Source organism: Miniopterus natalensis, chromosome 17 (genome assembly GCF_054644295.1).
Source record: "Miniopterus natalensis isolate mMinNat1 chromosome 17, mMinNat1.hap1, whole genome shotgun sequence".
Lineage (NCBI taxonomy): Eukaryota > Metazoa > Chordata > Mammalia > Chiroptera > Miniopteridae > Miniopterus > Miniopterus natalensis.
Genome location: NC_142097.1, coordinates 28,141,874 through 28,164,320, shown reverse-complemented (window position 1 = coordinate 28,164,320; position 22,447 = coordinate 28,141,874). Strand labels below are relative to the sequence as shown.

General features: G+C 50.1%; 1 protein-coding gene across 1 annotated transcript; it reads right to left on the bottom strand.

The window, feature by feature from the left end:
* Positions 1–14,217: 14,217 nt before the first annotated feature.
* On the bottom strand, positions 14,218–18,975 carry WFIKKN2 (WAP, follistatin/kazal, immunoglobulin, kunitz and netrin domain containing 2). The gene is made up of 2 exons (XM_016203356.2): positions 18,381–18,975; positions 14,218–15,754 (listed from the first exon to the last, which is right to left on the bottom strand). Exons 1-2 carry the CDS (start codon positions 18,579–18,581, stop codon positions 14,234–14,236), a joined length of 1,722 nt encoding a protein of 573 aa, XP_016058842.2. The 5' UTR covers positions 18,582–18,975; the 3' UTR covers positions 14,218–14,233.
* Between the last annotated feature and the right edge of the window lie 3,472 nt (positions 18,976–22,447).

Genomic DNA, 22,447 nt, shown 5'->3' with positions numbered 1-22,447 from the left:
TTTAGAGCAATAAAAAGTTTTAAGGAAACAAGCACTGGAAATAACAGAGCTAAGCTGTTCTGTCAGCTCCATGGTGAGGCCTTTGTCCTTTAGTGGACAGAATGAGGCTATGAAGAAGCATTGGGATAGTGAGTGGAACCGGCAGATCTGGTCTGCCAACACTATCAATTATGTGCTTTTGTGATCACGACGTTTGAATAGCTGTAAGAGAACAATCAGAGTAATGGTTTTAAGCACTATTTTCTGCCAGAGACTGGTTGAAGTTATAGGCTTGGAAGAAAACTGCCTTTTTATAAGTGAAGAAAGGCTCAAGTTGACATAATTTTTCCTAAAAATCAGAATAAGACAACTGGCCAGATATGCAATAGAATTTGTAACAATCTGGAACACTAATATATATAGCTTTTAAATAATAGAACTTAAGTAATTTCAGATCTTATGGGGGCATGTATTGAAAAAAATCTTAGGGAAATTTCGCCCTGGCCAGTGTGGCTCAGTTGACTGGAGCGTTGTCCTCATACACCAAAAGGTCTTAGGTTCAATTCCCAGTCAGGGCCCATGCCCAGGTTGCGGGTTTGATCCTTGGTTGGGGTGGGTACAGAACTGATCTATGTTTCTCAAATGGATGTTTCTCTTTTACTCTAAAGTCAATAAAACCATGTCCTTGGGTTGAGGATTAAAAAAAAAAAACCTGAGGGAAATTTTGTATTGATACATATGTTCACTTGGTGTTTGAAAAGAGCTAAATTTTATCAAGAAAAAAATCATTTGAGTTTGGTGTCCTTGAGGACTTCGTGATTTTTCTTAAAGAATGAACAAAGGCTCTGTTTCCATGCCCTTTTTGCTCATTAGGAATGGAAATTTTTTTTAAAGGTGTTTTTTCTAGCACACCTTAGAAAAGCTTACATCTTAGTCCCAAATCTTTTCTCCCCACTGTGCCATCACATTTTTGACCCTCTGTGTGGAGACTGTGTTGACAGTTTGATGAGTTACATCTTATTAGGTCTTTCCTATCTTTTTGACTTCTCTTACTATAGATACTGTAGCAGTCTCAGAATGGCCTTATCCTGGTGTTCAAAATGCTGCCTTATATATACATGGCTCATAAATGAGTGAAGAAGATGACATTAAAGAGTAGCCCTGGGCTTAGAATATTCCTTTACTGCCCATCTTTTCTAAAATCAGGTGTATTGTTAAATCCTCTTTGAAGAGCTGTAACCTCTATTAGATGGCAAATGTAGGCCTTCAGTCAAAATGTCCCTTAAAAATAATGACAATATTTACTATGTTAGCTTTTGAGGATGAAACTAAAAGTGTCCTGACTCTAAAACGTTTTTCTAATGTGTGTTGGTGTTAATTTCATTCTCAAATAGGCGTCTTATGTACTGGCATTTCAATTGAGAGACTTATTAGCCCAGCAAATCTTTAGGACTTAGGTTATTTTTAAATGCCACTAACACACAGAAAAAAGTATCTCTCTGGACATATGTAAGCCAGTGAAGTAAAATGCCAGTTGGAAAGCTTCCTCCACACCCTTTCCCTACACAAACAGAAAATAGCATAGGCAAGGCACATCAAATATGTATCCTTACTTGACTAGAATGCATGTTTTGTCAGAAGCAGGATAGCAACTCTAGTGCAAGATCAGGTCAGAAAACAGCCTTATTAGAAGACAAGTATGGAAAATTGCCATTGCTGAATAAAACCCATTTATATCATTTAGCATGCCAATCAGTTGATGCTTAATCAATTTGGCCTAGGAGGTCACTTGAGATCAGAGTTCTTCAATTTTTGTGTTATGTTAGGAAGATACTATCTTCATATTTAAAGACCTAGGATCAATATCTGTGTACATGCATTTGGAAAATTAGTACCACACTTGTGTTGAAGTCTCTTTATTTTTTATTTAAAACATTCAGTTACCAAATACTAGTGTAGTACTTACTATGTGCCATGTACATTTCTAATCTAGTTTGCAGAAGAAGGGCTGAGACACAGCTTAACTTACCCATGATTGTGTGGACAATAAGTGGCAGACTTGGAATTCAAATTCAGAATTTGAATTTGGTTCCAGACAGAGTTCATGCTCTTAAACCCTCTGCTTTGTTCCCTCAGATTAGTTGCTATTCTGATTTGAAGTCAGTAGAATAAAGACCATTTTTGATGTATTAGCCGCATGACTTGTAGAATCTCAAGAGAGTTAATGAGAAGAGTCTGGTGGAAGGTGCTTAGCCATGCTTAGAAGTCATGATGTTTTGAGAGATACTTTATATCTTTGATGGTCATAAACTATAATCACAGGCTATCTGGAAGTATTTTTAGAAATCATTAACAGTGCTCTGATTTTGCTGATTTTCTTAATTCAATTGTGTAAATTCTCTCATTTTATAACCACAGAATGACTCCCTTAGACTAAGGACTGCAGATTTAGTGGCCCTGTCACTTTCAAGTAAAATTATAAACATTTGATCTGTAGCTATTTTCACACACATTCTTTACCTGTGTTTATTGATAAAAACAATAAGGAATGGCCAAGTAGGTTACTAAAATAGTTTTCAATAGTGTGTTTCTAGTACCTATGATTTGCTTTAAGTTACTTTAAAAAACTATCTTAAGACACACCTTTCTAATACATGATTTCTATATATATAGATGTGTTAAATGGCCTTTTTGCTTTTATTTTAAAACATTAAGGAAACTGAACAACCTCTTGTTTCAAACTGGTTCTGAAAGCCTTTCTTGAAGAAATCAAAGTACATTTTAGTTTAAAATAAAAACTCACATTTTAGAAGCATAAGCTATTATGGATGAACTTACATTCCCTTTTAGTGTTGCTATTAGTTTTGAACATGTTGAAACTGCACAGTAACCAGAAAAAAAATTTTTTTAATGGCTCAGAAGAATCTGGAATTTCTCTATGGGTTAAATCTTGTTATACTAAATGCCTACTCTTCAGATTTTGAGTTAGTTAGAATTTGATTGGACCAAATATTAATGAACCTTTAGTTGGGCTTTTGGATGTTTAGATTGGGTTATAAGTCTTGCATTAATAATGGTATTTGACTTATAAATAATAAACCACTACTAACCATTTCTCAATATTTGAGTTTTAAGATTTATATTTTAGAAGACTTACTTTATACATATAATCTCTAAGTGGAGCTTTGCGATCACCTCACAATTAGGCAAACCTTAAAAGAAAACATTGAGCCAGGAGGCAGCTCATGTCTAGAGGCTATTTGAAATTATGGGCCTAATTTCTTCCTTAAGCATGTTAAATCATTTGACTGAGATGGCTCAGTTTCTTTGTCTGCAAAATGGGTATAGTGATATGAACATACTTCCTCAAGGAACTAATGACCTTGCTATGAAGAGTTGTCATTGAATTAATGGAACGTGTTCTTAGGGGCTTACAGTATTTAGAAGCCATCAAGTTCATAATTTTGCCCATGTTTGTTGCCCTTTGAAATCAGAAAAGTTAATGAAGACCGTAACTGTCTTTATTATATCAACATTTGTTGTCCAACAAATAAAAATAGAATTAAATAAAAATTCTACAGTAATATCCTAAAAGCTACTCTATTTATGTTTTAGTAATAAACACCACTGGCTTTGTAATTCTAGTTTTGAGGTGCCGAAAGGGAAACCAGTGTTTCAGCATTCTTTTTCATACAATCATCAAATTGATTTAAACTCAGTATACAAGTTGATACTCCTTTAGGGGGCAGCCAAAAATGTTTGCTAAAGTGCCTATACTGTTGTGAAAAACATTGAAATGGTTGTTCCTATTTAAATAATACTGGCTCAGGAGCAGTGAAAACGCAGCTCTGGTGGTAGATGTTTCATATGGATAATGGTGCTAGCTTTATTTTAGTGCAGGTAGGAAAGAAGAGGAGGTTTGCTTTACAGAAGGGAAAAACATTGAGGACTTGGAAGGAAAAACACATTCCGTCTAGCATTCTGAGTACTTTACTTCACTGATAAAATATGACCAGTGTGCAGAACAGAGAACAGGTGTAAAATATTTTTAGACAAACCTTGGCATATATTGTAGGTCGCATCCTTTCTCTCTACACACGCCTCAAGTGTTTCAAAAATAATTGTGGAAAAACCACATTTACAAAATAAGCTAGACATTGCTTTTATGGTTTTGGGGTTTTTTTTGTATTGAATGTTAAAGACAAACATAAACTTCCTTCCCAGCCATCAGGTTGCAGCTATTTTTAAATGCTGGTTCTCTGCATGCCCTTCTACAGCTCTTGGGTCTCCTTTTCTCTTCCTCCCATAGTGCTGTTGAGAGCTGGGGGCATATGGCAGCATGAAGGCTGGGTTATGATGTACTCCTAAACCAGATTCAGGTTTAAAACAATCCTTTATTCCTTTCAGCTAGAAAGAAATGTCGCAAGCCTGGGCTTGGCATCATTCTAGCTTGGTTTCTAGCAAATGGGTATAAATCGATGACTTCTGGGTACTATTAAAGGGAACACCAAATACTCCCATCAGTATGGTTTAAGAAATAGAATCATAGGACCCTACAAACATTGCCCATTTTAGTCAAGAGTCGAGATGGCCTGTGACAGGTTCAGTTGTGCTAGGCACAGTCCTTTGCCACCCCTCCACCATCCATAAATTCATTTCTAGTAAGGTTGGACTTTGATTTGCTTTATAATGAGCCTGTCTGTTCTTTTCTCATTCTGGTTATATCCAGATCTGCCTACTACCCTCAGAGCTCTTTTCCCAAAAAGAACACTCCTTGTTTTATAAACAACCTGACATTCTAAAGTTCTGCAAAGCCCTGGTGACTTACTTTCTGCTAACTCTATTTCCAGGAAACGGTGGGGATCTCCAAACCATTTCAATCCAATGCCTGTGATAGCTGCAATCCCTGGGAAGCCTTTCTGGCAACTAAGGTGTCACCAGGGGCCCTTTAAGGACTTTGAGAACAGCCCAGTTTCCACACAGGCTCTAAAGGGTTTTACCTGGGGAAATTGCATCTTTCTGAATTTTACAGAAGATTGTAGGAAAGGAAGGAAAATTTTCCTTTGTAACTCAGGAAGAAATGATTTTTGGAAGGAGACCCTTGTTAATCATCTGAATCACAAAACTTAAAAGAACTTTTTAGGGCCCTAGCCGGTTTTGCTCAGTGGCTAGAGCATCGGCCTGTGGACTGAAGGGTCCCAGGGTCGATTCTGGCCAAGGGCACCAGTTGCAGGCTCGACCCAGCTGTGGTTGGGGCCATGTGCATGTGTCTCTCTCATGTCAGTTTCTCTCTCTGTCTCTCTCTGTCCCTTCTACTCTCTGAAAAGCAATGGAAAAAATATCCTCTGGTGAGGATTTAAAAAAAACAACACTTTTTAGGTTCTATGTGGAAGAGGTAGAGAGATACAGGTGAGGCCTTATCTCCCCCTAAGCCTCTACCAGAGGAGATGGGTCAGGCAGCAGGTAAGAAAGGGGCTACAGTGTATGTGCTTTCTCTGCCTTTCTAGGCCTGGGAAAGGAACAGTACAGGAGGGGCCTCTGTATGCACTGCCTTGGGAGCTGTCCTGGAGATCAGTTCCCCTTGACGGAGGCTTTGCAGTTCTGAGACAAGCACCCCTCACCCAGGCACACCACACTGTTCTGACGACTGCGTGTTTGCTTCCAGACTTTGAAGTAGGGCAAGTAGCTGCACCCATGCCTTGCATGCGGCCTATTTGAATGACATGATTTTCATATTGTCGCAAAGCCTTAGGGAGTCCAGAGGGAATAAGCAACCTCAGAAGCTGAATAATAACACTTATATAGTATTTACTGTGTGCTAGATATTGTTCTAAACACATATTTTTAACTCATTTCAATTTCCCAAGAACCCTCTGAAAGTTGTGCTATTTTCCTCATTTACAGATAAAGAAATGGACGCAGGGAGCTTCTGACAGAGTAATAGCCAACAGAGCCAGGATCTGAACTGTGGGATTCTGTTTTCAAAGTCCATGGTGCTTAACCATTCATTATCCTGCTCCTTTGGTTGACTTCCTCAACAGGAAGGCTTTATAAAGAACCACACTCAGTTATTTAGGAGAAGTGATCTAAAATGCAGTTGGTGCCAACTTTCCCTCCCCTGAATACTCAGCGTGGTCCTGAATGTTGGTTGTTTGCTCAGCAACCCCAGACTCATTTTAATACCAGCCTCTGCCAGGCACAAGCAGGAAAGGGAAAGTTGTTGCAAAACCATGCTGGAATGGGATAGAAGGGCTCGAGGGCGATGTGCTTGTTTTATTTATTCACATCACTACTGTCTGGGCTCCCAGGTTCTTTGAGAAGAACTTCACATAACTGAACCGCTAGCAAAAGAGTGATGTTGACTTGTAGCTGCTCTAGGGTCAGATTCTATACAGGTCCCTCGATTATCTCAAAGTGAGACAGCATTTAAAACAACCCCTGTATTCATTCACTCAAAGCATTTATCGAGCATCTACTGGGTTAGGAACTGGTGGTGATGTATACAAACCTTTAGGACCTTCCAAGGAGCTTATATCCTAGCAAAAGATAACACACACGCCCAAATTATTGTGTACAGGAGAGTGTGAAGGTGTGTGTAAGGGGGAGAGATCATGCCCACTGGAGGGGTCCTAGATGGGGGAGGAGTTATCAAGTCCTGAAGAATGAATGGGTCACCTGGGGAAGCATGAACCCCCTCAAATTCCAAGTCCCAGTGAAGGAAACACTTGGTCCTGGTGCTTTTTCTTCATCTGATGTGTCCTCAGAGGGCAGAATGTAGGCTGCTCACCCCTGGGGGAAAAGGCAGAGATCAGAATCAGCTCTGCTGCCAGCTCATCACTCCCAGGAGAAGCTAAGCTGCCTTTGACTTTGGCCATTTCAATGTTTTTCATTGTTCCAAGCTTTGTACAGAACCACTGTGAAAGAGGTGGTGGAGAACTTTTTATTTATCTAATCCAGGGGTGGGGTGGAGAGGTGAGGTGAGAAGTCCAAGGGAAGATGTACGTGGTGGTAGTGATGGAGGGGAATGGGTTGTACCAAGGGACGGCTCTAATTCCACCTTTCAAGACAGTTTCAGTTTAATGCTTATGCTAGAAACCTCCTCAGGCTAGAAGCTCCCTCTAGGGGTCATCTCATTTGTTTCCTACCTTTAGAGACAAAACTTTGTTTTTTCAATTGTCAGGGTTCACAGTTCACAGTAGGTAGCGCCATACCAGAAGTTGGTTTTGGCCGAATGTGTGTTCACTGCACCCCCAGCTCACTCCCACTTGCCGCCCCAACACACACACCACGTTCTACTCTTCGCCAAGATAACAGTCTTTTCAGAATTTAAACTGTTCCGTTTTCCAGTTTGGTTTTTTTGGGTGCTTAGAACATCTTTCCATTTTGAGCCTAAATCAGAGTGAGGCTTTTGGAGGGAAAGCTTTGGAGGGAAATTTAAGCCAGAAATTAGCAGCCCCAAATAACTTCTCCCCTGGGTCACTTCCCTTGGGCAATGCCCTTCCCTAGGCTCCCATAAGTTCCCTTTGTGGCTGACTACTATGTCATCCACTGAAAATACTGCCACAAGCTGGCCAAGCCCCTTCATGTGACCTGGGACCATTCAGGGAACATCACTGTTCTGTACAAAGCACGGATCTTGCTTTGAAACAGAAAACACCCGCGTCATCCATGTCTTACTTCAACTTCACCAGCAGGGACAGAGGTCTAGGCTCCACAGTCCCCCCTCCAAACTCCTTGGTAACTGCCAAGAAATAAGTAAGAATTTTCTATAGTAGTACAGGGGCTTCATCAAGCCTCCAAATAAAATTACATGCAGTAACCCTGTGCAAGAAAGAACATGGGCTTTGAGGTCAGACTTCTAATTGAATCCCAAGCTCCCCTGTGAATGGGTGTGCCCTGTTCAACCTTCTCTGCCTCAGGTTTCCTATCTGAAAAATCCTACTTGTCATGGTTAGTGCGAGGATTATATAAAATGCGTAAAGCATTAAGCACATTCCTCTTTCCCCTATGGAATAACTGGAACTCTTCGCTACACTTCTGAGAGGGGCCTTGAACTCTCTGTCCTTCTATCTCTATATCTTTATCTCTGCCTGTGGCTGGGACTGAAGGACACGGTCTCAGCATACTTAGGGAAGCTGAACTTGCCTAAAACTTGTCTTTTCAGAATCCTAGGCAGTAAACCTTGCTGGTGGATTAGCAGGGAAAAGGGAGGAAGCAAAAGCGAGAGAAAGCCGGACTCCACTGCTCTTGAAGCTGTGGGGGAAGATAGCATACATGTGATTCGATGCATGGGCTTGAGATCACACAGAAGGACCTACTTGGCCAGGGACTTTGGGCAAATTTTTCTACCCTTCTGAGCCTGTCTCATCGCCTTTAAAGTGGAGAGAATATTAAACCGGGGTGAATAATACACACCTCATAGGGTTGAAAATATTTAATGAGATAATGTATGTTGAGCACAGATTGGGTGCTGTTAGCTATTAGTAATGGAAATTATTAACCCTGCCACCCAGACGCCTCATTGGTAAGGGCACTCCCCTTCCATGAGGCCTGAGGTGGGGCTGGGCCACCGTCTGTGTGTCTCACTGACGTTGTGCTCCACTTTGAGCCTGAGTTATTGGTCACACCGGGGCACTAAGGCTGTCTTCCCCTTTATTCTGTTACCCCTTGAGGTGCATTGAGATGAGGAGTGGTGCATGAAATAAGGGGTCACTAAGAGGGACAATAATACCCAGGAGGAGCCTCTTCTCCATAAGGTCTGGGGGCTCGCTTCATTCACTCATTCCACGTCTATTTATCAAATACCCTCTCTGGTCAGGCCGTGTGCTGGGGACGTAGAGGTGACCACAGCACATACTGGCTTTGCCCTCCTGACCGTTGTAGCCTAGGGTGGCATACATCATAGGGTGACAGAGCAAAATCAGCTCGGAGAGGGTCGTGAGATCAAATTGGACTATGTGAGTAGCATCCCATGCGGAGCTGTTAGCACTCGAGTGCCCGTTCCTCTCTCCTGATGCTGTGCCGCTGTCCTGAGGTTCCTGGCTACCCACACAGGAGGGCAAAACAGCCACCATCCTCCGACAGGACCGAATGTGTCCCTCACACCAAGACGGAAAATACGTCATCGGGATGGGGCCATCACCGCCCCATCCAGTCTCTAGCAGCATCCTCAAGACTCAAAAAGGGCAAAACACCCTTTGAAAAGGGCCACCTCACCCCACAGACGTGCCTTGGGAGGGTCCGGTCAGGAGGTGCTGGAGCTGAGTCCTGTTTTCTGCTCATCTGAGTGGGGTTGAGGGTGGCAGGGTGTTGCTGGAAAGCGGGGTGCCAGAGTTCCGTGTCCCGGTGTCATTTGGGATGTGGACACAGAGGCTCCAGCCCCATGCAGAGAGAAGCGCTGAGGGGCTCAGGAGCAGAGGCAGGAAGGAGAGGGCTGGGCCCCTTGCCCACCTACCCGCCCAGCCTGCTCCCTCAGGGGTGGCCGGCTAGAGTTGTTCTTCCTTCCTCCTGACCCAGCCCTAGAGAAGAGTGTCATTTGACCTCGGGGCACATTCCAGAATGAGGCCACAGCCAAAAATAGGACCCAGGATCCCTGCCACCTATCCTGCCTATATTAATCACACATTCCTAGAGCAGGAGGAATACTTTGGACTCCTCGGGGAGGTGGGAGGAGGAGGGGACAGAATCAGGAAAAGGAGCTGGGAAAAGGAGGGAGGACCCCACAGAGGCCCTTTCACAGCCTGTGGCTGAGCAGCACACTGCAGGCCCTTGGTCCCAGGACCCTTCAGCGAATCCGTCATGCGCTCTGTGAGCTGGGCCCACAGACCTCCAGGAGCCCCTAAGCAATGATGCTGGGACACGGAGGGAGACCAAGTCTTGTAGAAGGGTGTCTATAGAGCCTGGGGAGTGGCAGAGGCTTCCCCAAGGAGCTGAGTCTTGAAGGATGAGTAGACATAAGGCTGATGTCTCGCGCAGGAATCTAGGCCGTGACTGCCGGTGTGTGATAGAAATACCATGTCACATGGCAAGGTCGTCAGCCCTGGGTGATGCGGGCTGGCAGGAGGTGGGCTCTTTGGGGTCCTGATGGGATTTCACACTGCCCAGGCCTGTGTGTGTGTGTGTGTGTGTGTGTGTGTGTGTGTGTGTGTGTGTGTGTGACACGCTGGGAGAAATAGCATAACATGAGCATTAAGAACTCTGAAGTCAGACTGCCGAGGTTCAGATCTTGGCTCTGCCCCTTAGCAGGTGGGTGATCTTGGGCAAGTTTCTTATCCTCCTAGCCTCAGTTTTCCTGCCTACAAAATAGCATCCTGCCTCAGGCAGTTGTGATAGAGATGACAAGACATGATGCCCAGTCCTGTCGCGCAGTAAGTGCCCACTTGGTGTTGATGTTATAACAGGATGGTTGGACACAGGGTGTTCTCCCAGCCTAAGGAAATCACCACGTGGCTGTGTATTTATTCTGTCCCATCCCTCATTAGCTTCCGCCCCTGGTCCCTGCTCTCTGGCCCCACTGTCCAGGGGTGACATCAGAGTATGGAGCAGCTGGCCAGACAATGGAGCAAAGTGTCCTAGGAGGCTGGGAGGGAAAGAGGGTGGAAAAAGCCAAGCTGTCCTGCCCCAGAGGCAGTGGGGCTGGTCTGGAGACAGCGGCGCCAGACCAGGCCTCTGAAGAGGCAAACAGAGAGAGAGACTGGAACAGGGTGGGGGTGGGGGTGGGGGGGACAACAGATGCAAGGAGGGGAGGAGTAAGTGTCCAATGTAGACAAGAAAGAAGGTGAGCCTGGCCTTGGACCTGAAGGAAGGCTCAGTCTCCATATGTCCTGGGACCCAGGCCTGGGCAAACCTCCCAGACTGGGTGGGGTGGCCTCCCCAGGTTACCTGGCAACCAGGAGGCCCTGGGAATCTAGTTCAGCCTTTATTGAACACCTACTAGATGCCATTTCCCGTGTAAGGCCTGGCCAATAGAGGGCAGAGACTCAGGCTTGGTTTCAAGGAGAGAAAAATAAATGCCAGCCATGTAGTAGGTCCAAAGTTATAATAGATTCTAAATCACCCAGTCTCTAAGTACCCATGTTTTCTGAATCCCAGATCAGCCCATGTGGGGTGATGTGTTTGGATGTACACTGTGAGCCACAGAATAAGATATTTGAGGCTGTGTGGTTACTGAAACTGTGGGCCCTGAGGCCCAAAAAGACAAGGGGGAAGGCTTGAGATTCTGGGGGCCTGCTCTTGGCCAGGGAGCTGCTGAGGGCCCAGGGGCAGCCATCCGTGCCAGGCTCCATTTCCTAGGCTTTTCTGTTTGACAAGGTTAAAAGGGCGAGTCTATAAGTCTCTATAAAGAGCCCTTACTACTCTCTGTGTTGTTTTTTTAATATGTTTTTATTGATTTCAGAGGGAGCAAAGGAGAGGGAGAGAGAGATAGAAACATCAGTGATGAGAGAGAAACATTGATCAGCTGCCTCCTGCACACCCCCTGGGCATATGCCATGACTGGGAATCAAACTGTGACCTCCTGGATCATAGATCGACACTCAACCACTGAGCCATGCCAGCCAGGCACTACCCTGTGTTTTACAGACGAGGAAACAGGCTCAGAGAGACAACAGATAAGTGCCAGAGCCCAGATTCCAACCGGGGAGGTTCTGACTCCACAGTCTGGGTTTTTTCACTCTGCCAGGCTGGGGTTGGAGTGTGGCAGGGACCCCAAATGTGGGAGTGTGGGTTGTCAGTGAGCTGGTGAGAGGGAGCCCTGAGATCGGACTCCCCTGAACCTCATATCTCCACAAGGCAGCCACAGGCTCAGGCCCCATAGCTGTGCAAGTTTGGGGAAGAGGGGAGGTGACAGGCACTGGCATGTTGGCATTTACCCCTCAGGCTCTAAAGTGATGTGCTATATATTGGGGCACCTTGGCCTAGAAACGTGCAACAGAATCTCTAAGCCTCTGAGGGTGAGTGAGGAGTTGAGTCCTCACGTCCTAGTTCTCCGACCTGAGCAGAGGGGGGCCTATGGCTGGTGCTCACACCTTCTAGGTGGCTAAGTTTTATCTCAGGATTTTCCCAGTGGCAACTTCTCAAGTATTTCTCTTCTCTCTCAGAGAGCAGCTCATCTTCTCTATCCTGGCCTGTGCTTATTGCACAAATCATCTCCAGGGAGGGCTGGCTGGGCTGGACTGAGCCTGGATCCCTCCTTGGGGCTGTGACCCAGGAAGACCCAGGGATGTGGACAGGAGACAGGTGTCTCTTATGCTTCGCTGGCGCCCAGCCTCGGGGACAGACAAGCATGGGGTGGGCCATGGCAGCAGGCTCCAGAACATACCTTCAGGGCAAGGGAGTAGCCATGGGCAGCTGAGGCCAAAGGGCTGCTGTCCCCATCCTAGGAACTGAGCCACAAGCTCAGAGCACACCTAGGGCTTTGGGACAGGGCCTCACCCAGAAGGCCCCTCGGGACTCAGAGCTGGGCAGCCGGCCCTTCCCACCCCATTTCTGTTTCCTCCACCTGCCTCTGGTCCACTACGCTGTCATGACAGGGCGGGGGACTGAGGTACAAGTCAGAACACCTGGGCCTAAGCCCCACACCTTCCTGCCTCCGTGTTCTTTGGAGAGTCACCTGGCCCGAGTGCCTGACTCACAGTTAAGGAGCCTCGGAGCTGCAAAGTGGGCCGAATGTTAGCAGTGTCCCTCCCTCGCCCAAATATGGTCCCATGGGCCAGACTTCCCTCCTGCACTGTCCCCAAAGCAAATGACACCACCCACTCTCCCTACCCCCCCATACACATACATGCACATAGTAGCTCAAATGAATCACACAAGAAGGCCTGTTGATACTATGAGCTTTTAATCGGTATCTTCCTCCCTACAGCTGAGGAAGAAACAAGGCCGCCCCGCGCTGACCTTCTGCTTCGAAGGGGCTGAGGAGGGACCGGAGGGCAGCGGTAGAGCTGACAGTGGCTTTCCCGAATCCTTTATCTAGTGGTAGGTGGCTGGACCTGCACAGGAAGTCCGAAAACAAAAATCACCAACAAGCTGCCACATCCTCAAACCTGCCATCCCAGGCCTGGCACGGAGCCGCCCTCTGGGTGCCCGCGGCTCCCGAGGCCACCACCAGATGGGAGCATTGGGCAGCATTCCTTCCCTTCCCTTCCCTCCCCTCCCCTCCCCTCCGCAGGCCTGCCTCCCCTCCTCCCTCCTTCCTCATTCCTTCACCAGCCCCTTCTCTGCCTGCTTTCCCCCTCTTTTATTTCTTCTCCTACCAAAACAGATCCTGGGGCTTCTGACTGCTTTATGTCCAGGGAAGCCGGTGACAGATGAAAGCACCCTGACTGTCAACTGGGACCCTTTGATATCTGGGAGGGCCAGCCAAGGGTCTGCTGCTGGGGGAACCCCCTGGGTCTGGACACTGTGTTCAGCCGTTGTGAGCGGGGCAGTGACTAACAGCTCTCTGTGGTCCTAGCACCTGGCACCCAGTAAATGTTCAGAAAATGACTGTTGAGTTGGACTGAACAGAACTGAATTAATAAATCAGCCATCAATAAACCAATCAATAAAGTCAAGGAGGTAAAACATGAGAAACATGTATTTATTCTGCTGGTGGCCTCAGAGACCACAGGGCCAACTTGACCGAAGCACAGGATGACCAGCACCCAAGGGCACCTGCCTAGTGGCCTCCACTCAGGGCAAGTCATGTGCTGGGCTGGACCATGCCCCTGCTTCCCACTTCTCATGACCCTGAACGTGAAGTGGCTCTGCTCGTAGTGGTCTAGGGGGCTGTGGGGAATGTGTCCCGTGAGCCCCTGGGCCCTCCTTTCTCTCCTCACCTACCCCTTTTGGAAACCCATTCATTCCATGCTTCCTGTGACCACCCTGCAGCTGCCATCTCTAGAACCCTGGTGGGAGGCTGGCTAGGGGAGGGCGGCTGGGGGGTTGGGGGGGCAGTGTGTGTGTGCAGGGAGGTGGCCAGCAAAGAGAGGATAATAATGTCCGAGGCGATTGGTCGTTAGGAATATTTTGCAAGTGTCTATTGCCTTCTCCTTTTGTCCCCCTCAGCTAAAAAAGATGAACCCCTTATTGAACCCAAAGAACAGAATTTGATCTAAGATGCTCCGGCGGCTCTTTTCTGATTGATATTCCTCTTCTGGCCTATGACTGTGGAATCTGACCTTGCCCAGTTTGCTAACTGAGGGGCGTCAGGGTGGGCAGGTGGGAGAGGTGGGAGAGGGCAGGGGGAAGCCAGGGAGAGGGCGGGGAGGGGGCTTCAGTGTGAGCCCAGGAACTCCTTGAGGACGTCGCAGGTCTTCTTGTGCAGGACCTCGCGCAGCTTCCTGACCCGCCGGGTGCTGGATGCTCCCACGAAGCTGTCGGGCCTCAGCATGGCCATGCCACCGTCCACCTCTCCCATGATGATGAGCGGAGTCTCGCCCACTGTCACATTGGGGCAGGGGCATGTCCAGTCCACATGGAGCAGCGTGACCTCCAGCGGCTCCCGGCCCAGGAACTTGAGGCCCATCTTCTCATCCTTCAGGACCTCGTCTACAGTTACCAGAGCCCGTCCCGAGTCGGGCTCCTCGGTCAGCTCAGAGACCCGGCCCAAGATGACAAAGTCACTCCGACAGAAGCTGGTCACAAGCTTCTGCCTGGGCTTGCAGGCCTGGCAGCGCTGGTTCCCCCAGGGGAAGGGACAGGACTCCTCACAGGCCTCTCGGCTCTCAAAGTTGTTCCCGTTGCCCTCGCAGCCCCCGTAGACGAAGGACTGGCACTGACCTGCCTGGCTGTTGTAGGCCCAGCGTGGCGCGTAGGCCTTGCAGGGCCCCTGCAGGGCAGGCAGGCTGCACACGGCCAGCGGCCCGCTCATGCAGGCCAGCATGCAGGCCTCGTAGGTCTCGAAGTGGTTGCGGTTGCGGTGGCAGTGGCCAAAGGTGAAGGTGAGGCAGTTGTTGGCCTGGGCGTCAAAGTGCCAGCGGGTCTGCTCCTCGCCGCAGTCCTCGCTGTCGGGGGGCTTCAGGCACTCGGCCGTGGGGAAAGCCGTGCCGTTGGGGCTGCTCTCCGCGGTGGCTGCGGCCTGGCCCCCCCTGACCACCGACAGCGGGAAGTCAGCGCGCAGGACACCAGCAGCATTCCGCGCTGTGCAGGTGTAGATGCCGGCGTCCTGGAGCTGGGCGTTATAGATGACCAGCTGGGCAATGTTGGTGACTACCACGTTGCCACGCACGTGGTTGGGCCTCATGACCACATTCTCTCGGTCCTCCAGCTGCTTCTCCCAGGTAATGTCTGGCCGGGGCCGGCCCACCACATCACAGAGAAAGCTCACCGTCTCACCCACGGTCACCGACTGGTGCACGGGGTGGTTGAGCAGAGCTGGGGCCGCCATGTCTAGCCCAGGGGTCTCCGGGGAGGCTGTGGTAGGCTGCACGGTGGTCTCAGGTGGCGGGGGACTGGTGTTGGGCCAGGTAAAGTGATAGCGGCAGGTGACCACGACCAGTGTGATGCCCTTAGAGCAGGCCTCGGCATCCATGTAGCAGCGGTTATAGTAGGTGAGGCCGTCCGAGGCGCAGGTGAAGCTGGGCTCCTTCTCACAGCGATCTTTGCACTTGCACACGGGCTGGCCGTCCCAGATGTCACACTCAGAGCCCTGCTGCAGACACATGAAGTGGTCGCACGTGGCCTCCTTGGGCATCCCCACCGGGCCCCTCTTCCCTTTCACGTCCATGTAGCGGGCTGCCACGCAGCTCTTGGTCCCACACACGTTGGGGCAGCACTTCTCATAGGTCTCACACTCCTGGAGAGAGCCAAACAGAGAGGCCTGAGCGAGGAGAAGGAACAGAGGGCTGGGTTCCCCCACCCTACCCCACTGTTCTGTGGAGGGGAACAAATAGGTGCTCATCTGTCATGAGCAAAATGTTTTGATAATAATAGCAGAGCACCTGCTATTTCTTTGCCAGGCCCTCTTCCAAGAATGTTTACATTTGTTAACTAAGTTAATGCTCATCACAAGCCCATGAGGTGGGTTATACCATTATCCTCACTCACTTCACAGATGATGATAAATAACTGAAGTACAGAGAGGTTAGGTAACTTGCCCAAGGTCACACAGCTAGTAGTGTGGGAAGAGGCTGGCCACATCCCTCTTACTACAGTTTCACAGATGAGAATGCAGAGCCTCGGAGAGGTGATGCCCAGTGCACAGGGCTGGGACATGGTAGAAAAGGGTGTCAAGTTGCAGATGGGTGGAATTCTAAAATGAGTTTTTCTTCCATATCACACATATCAGGTAGTGACCACAGATGAGGTCTAGGTGGGAACAAATGCCATTTTGTCTTTTTTCCATTGGGGTGAGGATGCCCTGGCAGAATTGAAGAGGTCACACCAAACACTGAGAAGGAAAAGTGGGACAGAGGTCTACATACACTTTAGAAACAGTGGCTCTGATGAGGCCTACATCCGTCCAAAGCCAAGAGGAAGGGCAGGAGAGACAGGCCTGGGATGCCAGGTCCACCACCATGGGCCATGCCAGACCCTGGTGCCCAGTTCCAATGCAGGGGACATTTCATGGGGAAATCAACAAGGGAAAAAGTCCCCTTGCGTGTCAAAGGTTGGCAACCCGTCAGAGGACTTACAAGACTGTAATTCCCTCTGAGTCTCTGTGGAGCCACGTAGGCATTAGTTTAATTCCTAGAAATTAGCAGCATGCTCAGGGCAGACACAAACAAAAATTTCACATGGTGTTTTTGACAATAACACAAAGTACCCACTGGGCCGGCAGGCACCGCACCTAATCCTCCGCCCTGGTAGTAGCTCTGTGAATTACTCCCCACTAGGGCTTGCCTCTTGTGGTTCTGACTTTTCTTTCAGCCTCTTACATTCCAGATCAGCTAAGAGGGGGAAAGATCCCCCACCCGGGCTATGCGGAGTCTGCCTGCCCGGCTTGTTTACTGTTTTTCCCTCTCAGCTCAGAATGGGGACTTTGTTTCGCAGCCCTTGCTTGGCATAGGCTTCTAGGCCTCACCAGGGGAGGCTTTGGGACAGGGATGGGCAGATCTCAGAGCTGGGGTCTGAGGGAGAAAGAGCCAGTGGGGGATTGAGCAGAGAGAACCTGCTTCTCGGCCAGAACGTCATTCCATTCCCTGAGAGACCCTGGCCCCAGAAGCTCCTCAGGACTGAGAGGTCCATGGCAGGCTGGGTCCTCAGGGACCACGCGGAGGGTATTTTTGGACATGAGAAACCCGTAGGGGATCCTTAGAACAGTTTTCCTTAAGGGCCCAGAATGTACTCATAGGTTATCTGAGTCTCCAGCCCCACACAGGTGTCTCCTTCCCAAGACACACAAAATCAGCCACAATCTCACGGTCCCCAAGCCCAACCCGACTGATCAGGCCCACGAAACAGGCTTCCCTGCAAATGTAGCCACTGACAACAGCATGACCCCAGTGAGATGGGAACGCTCTGCCACCCCTCCCCACTCCTTAGCTCCCTTCCTGTCCACACCACCACTGCTCACTGGCAGCTTTCAGCCGGAGAGGCCTGAGAATGGGCCCCTGGGCACTGTGAGGCAGACGCCACTCTCTCCAGGGTGGGTCCTGTGCTCTCCTGGAGGTTACATGAGTTTGGCAGAGGAAGCACCAGTGCCTCTCACATTTTCTGGTGATGTCTAGCTCCGCCCTGAGCCCCGGGAGCTGGCCAGGCCGGCAGGAAGTGCCTCTGCCCAGAGAGGTGCCAGGTACCAGCAGGCTCTTAGCTGCTAGGGGAAATAGCAAGAATGACCCTTGGACTCAGGAGCTGGGAGAGAAGTGCCCTGTTTGCTGCAGGGTGCCCTGATGAGAACAGAAGGGAGGACTGCGAAATCTGACAGGTTGAAACTTGGTCCACTGCCTTCCCAGGAACACCCAGAGAGGGTGTCTATTCAAAGCTGTTTCTGTCCACCCTCTTTGCCAGCCTGGTCTGCTCTTAGTGTCAGGGTGCAAACCCCTTGGGAGATGGTCTGGAGGCCGGGTGAAGCCTCAGCTTTGTTGTCAGACAGTCAAACGTGGGTTCTGAGCCCACCCCTGGCCATGGGACCTTGTGCTGCTCACTGCACCGTCCTGAGTGTCTGTTCTCACCTGTCAATGGGCTGCTGACGCATGCACCTGGCTGGCATAGTCCTGGCTCAAAGCAGCCCTCAGCAAACAGGACACTAGGAATTCGAGGATTCTCAGTCCCTCATGAACTTGAACATCACACTCACCTCTTCTTCTGGGCCTCAGAGTTAGACATCACACCCTGTTTATCTCCATGTGGCCTGGGGCCTGAGTGACTTCATGCTCCTGGGCCCCACAGGGCACTTCTGAGCTGTCCCCACCCCACAGCTCCCATTCTCCCTCACTAACACACTCACTCGGTCCATCTCAGGCTTCCGGATTTCCACTCACCTGGTCCGTCTCACACTCCCGCTTGCAGGTGCTCTGAGCATCCACCCAGAGGTTGGGGTTCATGTCGTTGGGGCAGATGCCAGCATGGGAATAGCGGATGGGTGGCAGTGCCAGGCCTCTCGGGGGCACCCCGAGGAGCAGCAGAAGCACTGCCACCTGCCCCCAGCGGGAGCAGAACCAGTGGCATCCCAGGGCCCACATGGTGCGGTCTGCAGTGGCCAGAGGCCTCCCGTGTGACGCTGCCAGGGGCTGGGGCCCACCCGGGCCTTCTCCTTCTTAGGGGCTGCAGGCACCTGCCCTCACCCCTGCCCCCCAGTAGGCTTCCTTGCTGCTGGTAAGGTTGCAGCTGCCGAGGCTGCCTCCACCAAGTCAGTGGAGCCCACTGGGTTGTGTATAGCTACAGAGAAAAGAAAGATCTTTGCAAGGAAACCCCCTCTCCTGAAGTGTGCAGGGAGAGGAGCCCCAGCAGGGGCCGGCCTGGATTTATATCCTGGGCGCCACCCGAGTGGGAGCGAGCTAACCTGATGCCTGTCACAGGCAGGCTGCTGGCTCCTCTGTCCCGTGGCTGATCACAGACTTGTTGCAGAAGGGGAAAAAAAAAGCTGGAAGCAGTTTAGGCGGCGTATCTGGCACGGTGGGACACCTGCTTGTTTTTGACTCCAGGAGGCCTTTAACCCCTTCAAGGGCCAGAAATGGCATGTGCTTTGAGGGGAGCTGGCTCCGGGACACGCAAGCTCACTGTAAAGGAGCGGTTTGTTTCCCTTTCCCCCACCTCCTCGGCCGGGCCCCCTCCTCCCCTTGGCCACCTCTGAAGAACACACAATCGCTTGTTACAAGGAGGGACCTGCAGCCGCAGGGTTAGCATCGCCCAGCCGATAGTACATTTGAGAGCAAATGACGTGGAAAAACAACAAGTTCACGGCCATTCCAGGGCGGGCCTGAGCAGCGGCTGTGCTGTGTAAGCCGACTCCCACCCAGCACCAGGTCCCTTTGTGGGGGGTATGCGCACCGACAGCTTTCTATCTCTCTGTCCCGGGCAGTTTGCTTCTCAAGTTCCAACTTCAGTGAATTTTCCCCAAATCATTCCAGACAAACATACCAGATATGCTCCGGCTACCCAGCTGCGGGGACATATCACATTCCTCGCTCCTCCATTGACACGCTCGTGGCTCCAAGAAGACCTACGGGTGTCTCAGGGTGGCGCTGGGCAGCCGAGCTGCTCTCAATATGGCTTGATGGCTTGTTCAGTGAGCTCTTTGGGGTGCCAGGCACTTTTCAGTTGTCTCATTTACCCCCCACTTTACAAAGAAGAAGGTACATGAACAGAGAGCAAGGCACTTGCCCAAGGTCACCCACGGTAACTAGTAATACTAATTGCTAATATTTACTGGGCTCCTCATAAGTGCCAGGTTCTCGGTATGCATCATCTCATATAATCCTCACAAACTGTACAGTTATTTTATTATTTTTTAAAATGTATTTTTATTGATTTTAGAGAGAGGAAGGGAGAGGGAGAGAGAGATAGAAACATCAATGAGGAGAGAGTTGTCATTGATCGGCTGCCTCCTGCACACCTCTGGTTGGGAATCGAGTCTGCAACCCGGACGTGTGCCCTGACCGGGAATCGAACCACAATCTCCTAGATCCTAGGTCGATGCTCAACCGCTGAGCCATGCCCGGCCAGGTTGTACTGTTATTTTAGAGTTGAGGAAAGGACGCACAGAGAGGCTAAACAACTTGCCAGTGTCACACAGCTACATGACTCCACCATTAATATGGGAAATGGGAATACCAGCTTGCCAGGTGTAGGCAGGGACCTCTGAAAACCACTCCCCGGACCCCCATCTGTCAGAACTGCTGCCCACATACATCCCAGACTCTGATTTTTACAGGCTGGACAAGAGGTTTATGAAACACCAGGGGCTGTATTTGTGGAGGGGGCGGGAAAAGGGCCAGAAGCTGCTGGGGGTGGGAGTGATTTCCCTCCTGTTTGGCAGGAAATGGCTCCTATCTAAAATGTCACTCGATCCCCAGGGGGTAAGAGATGGGGAAACAGATTCCTGGAAGAGAGAGGCACCTTTTCAAGGTCAAACCATAAAGGGTTTGGGGAGCAGCATCTGAGCCGCTGTGTCCCAAGGATGGTGGACGGGTGGGCACAGCACATGTCAGAGCCAGAAGGGACCCAGAAGGTTCCCAGCAGTGCTCTCATTTTACAGATGGGAAAACTGAGTCCTGAATCCAGTCCCTTCCTTTCCCGGGTCCACTCTCCCCTGCAGGGCTACAGTTCACCATCCAATTTGACCATGACCTTTTTTTCCTACCCTGCAGGCCTTTTCCCCGCCTCCCGGGTGGTGTGCTGGCTTCTCCGCACCTGAGCCAATTCCTTCCCATCGTGTGGGTCATTCTGCAAGATCTGTCTTTTCTGCTTATGTCAAAGAGTTAATGAAGGGTGTCAGATCCTAATCCTCTAAATTACTGGAATAAACTTCCCTCCGAGGCCAGCCCCAGTAATGAAGCCAGACAGCGGGCGACGCCGGTTGCTTTGAATTCCCTGTAATTTCATAAACCCGTGTTCCAGCTGCTCCAAGTGCGGCCTCGGCACACTCTGACGAACGGGGTTCGTGCAGCCTCCTTTGATATCACAAAGGCAAATGGACAGTGACACATTTCTAAGCAGGACTCAGAAAAATTTTCACAGCCCCATTACGTGAGGACAAGTATCCAGGGATAGGAGGCTGATTTCTAGGGAGTCACTTGAGAGCATTAGAGGGGATGGGGGTGGGGTGGGGGGAAAGGAGGGACACAACAGAAGTGGGAGAGAGGGGGAGGGGCAGTCAGCAGAGCAGGGACAGCTGTCCTCCTAGCCCGCTGCTCCAGGTTGATGCAGAAAGCCCTCGCCCAGCTCCAGCTCCGTCCTGTCAGAGCCTGGGCCTCTCCGTCCCAGGGCCCCTCTCCTGGCCATTCTGCTCTGAGGACTCTCAAAACAGCGTCAGGGAAGAGGGGCCCTAGAACCCTCCAGCTCTCCCTTTCAGCCCTTCCAAGTCTCCCACCAAAACACAGCTCAGAATAATAAATAACATCTGATCAGGGCTCGGAGCCCACACAGCGTTTTCACCGACATCATCGCTGCTGACCCTCCCGCCAGCCCCAGGAGGGAGCCGGGAGAGGTTGCTGTGAGCTCTGGTGTATCAGAAGAAACCGAGTCACAGAGAGGTTAGGCTGGGCCTGCCCGGGATCCCCAGGCTCGCGGCCTCCTCTCACAGACCCCCGTCCTGTGCTCTTTACACAACCCCGTGCAAGCTTCTAGCCCTGCCAGAAAGGCCCCCGCCGGCCCCGCCTGTTTATAAGCTGTTCTGGAAGCACTTTGAAGTCCCTTCCTCCTGGGCCCCTGCCTCCCACAGTCCTCTGGTCCAGGCTCTGTCTGACTCTGTCTCCCTCCAACTCTTCTATGGTGGCATGGACCTCACCCTTACCAACCTCTGGAACCAGATGAGGGCTTGGCTGCCCACTTCCACCACCCAGCAGGCTACCCCTTCCCCTAGAGCTGGTCTCTGGGGAGTGGAGCCTGGGCTGAGTGGGCCTGACCTTGGGGTGTCCTTTGCCTACCACCCTCCCCAAGGACATTGGGCACACAGCTAGGTCAGAAAGAGGGCTGGGCTCTGACTTCGTCTCAGAAGAGCCCCCAGCCCGCACCACTGTTGAAGGGCAGAGGGACCATAGACCCTTCACACCCTCCAGGGTGGTTTCAAGGCCTAGTCTAGGTGCAGCTGACAGGAAGTCACCCAGGACAGTGAACTCTGGGTGATCCTTGACCTCAGGTTCACCCTTAGCATAACAATGCCTGAGCCACTAGAGCCTTGACAGGACAACAGAGCTGACACCATTTCCCAAATTGGCCAGGCCTCTCCCCTCTGATGACCTCAGGCACACAGGTGGTGGGGATGCCTGGAGACCCACGGAGATGCCACACCAGCATCTCAGATGTCATGTCACTCACGCACAGACCAAACCTCTTACATCTCAAAGCATCTCCTCCCTCTTTTCCTACTTGATGTTTTTTTTAAAAA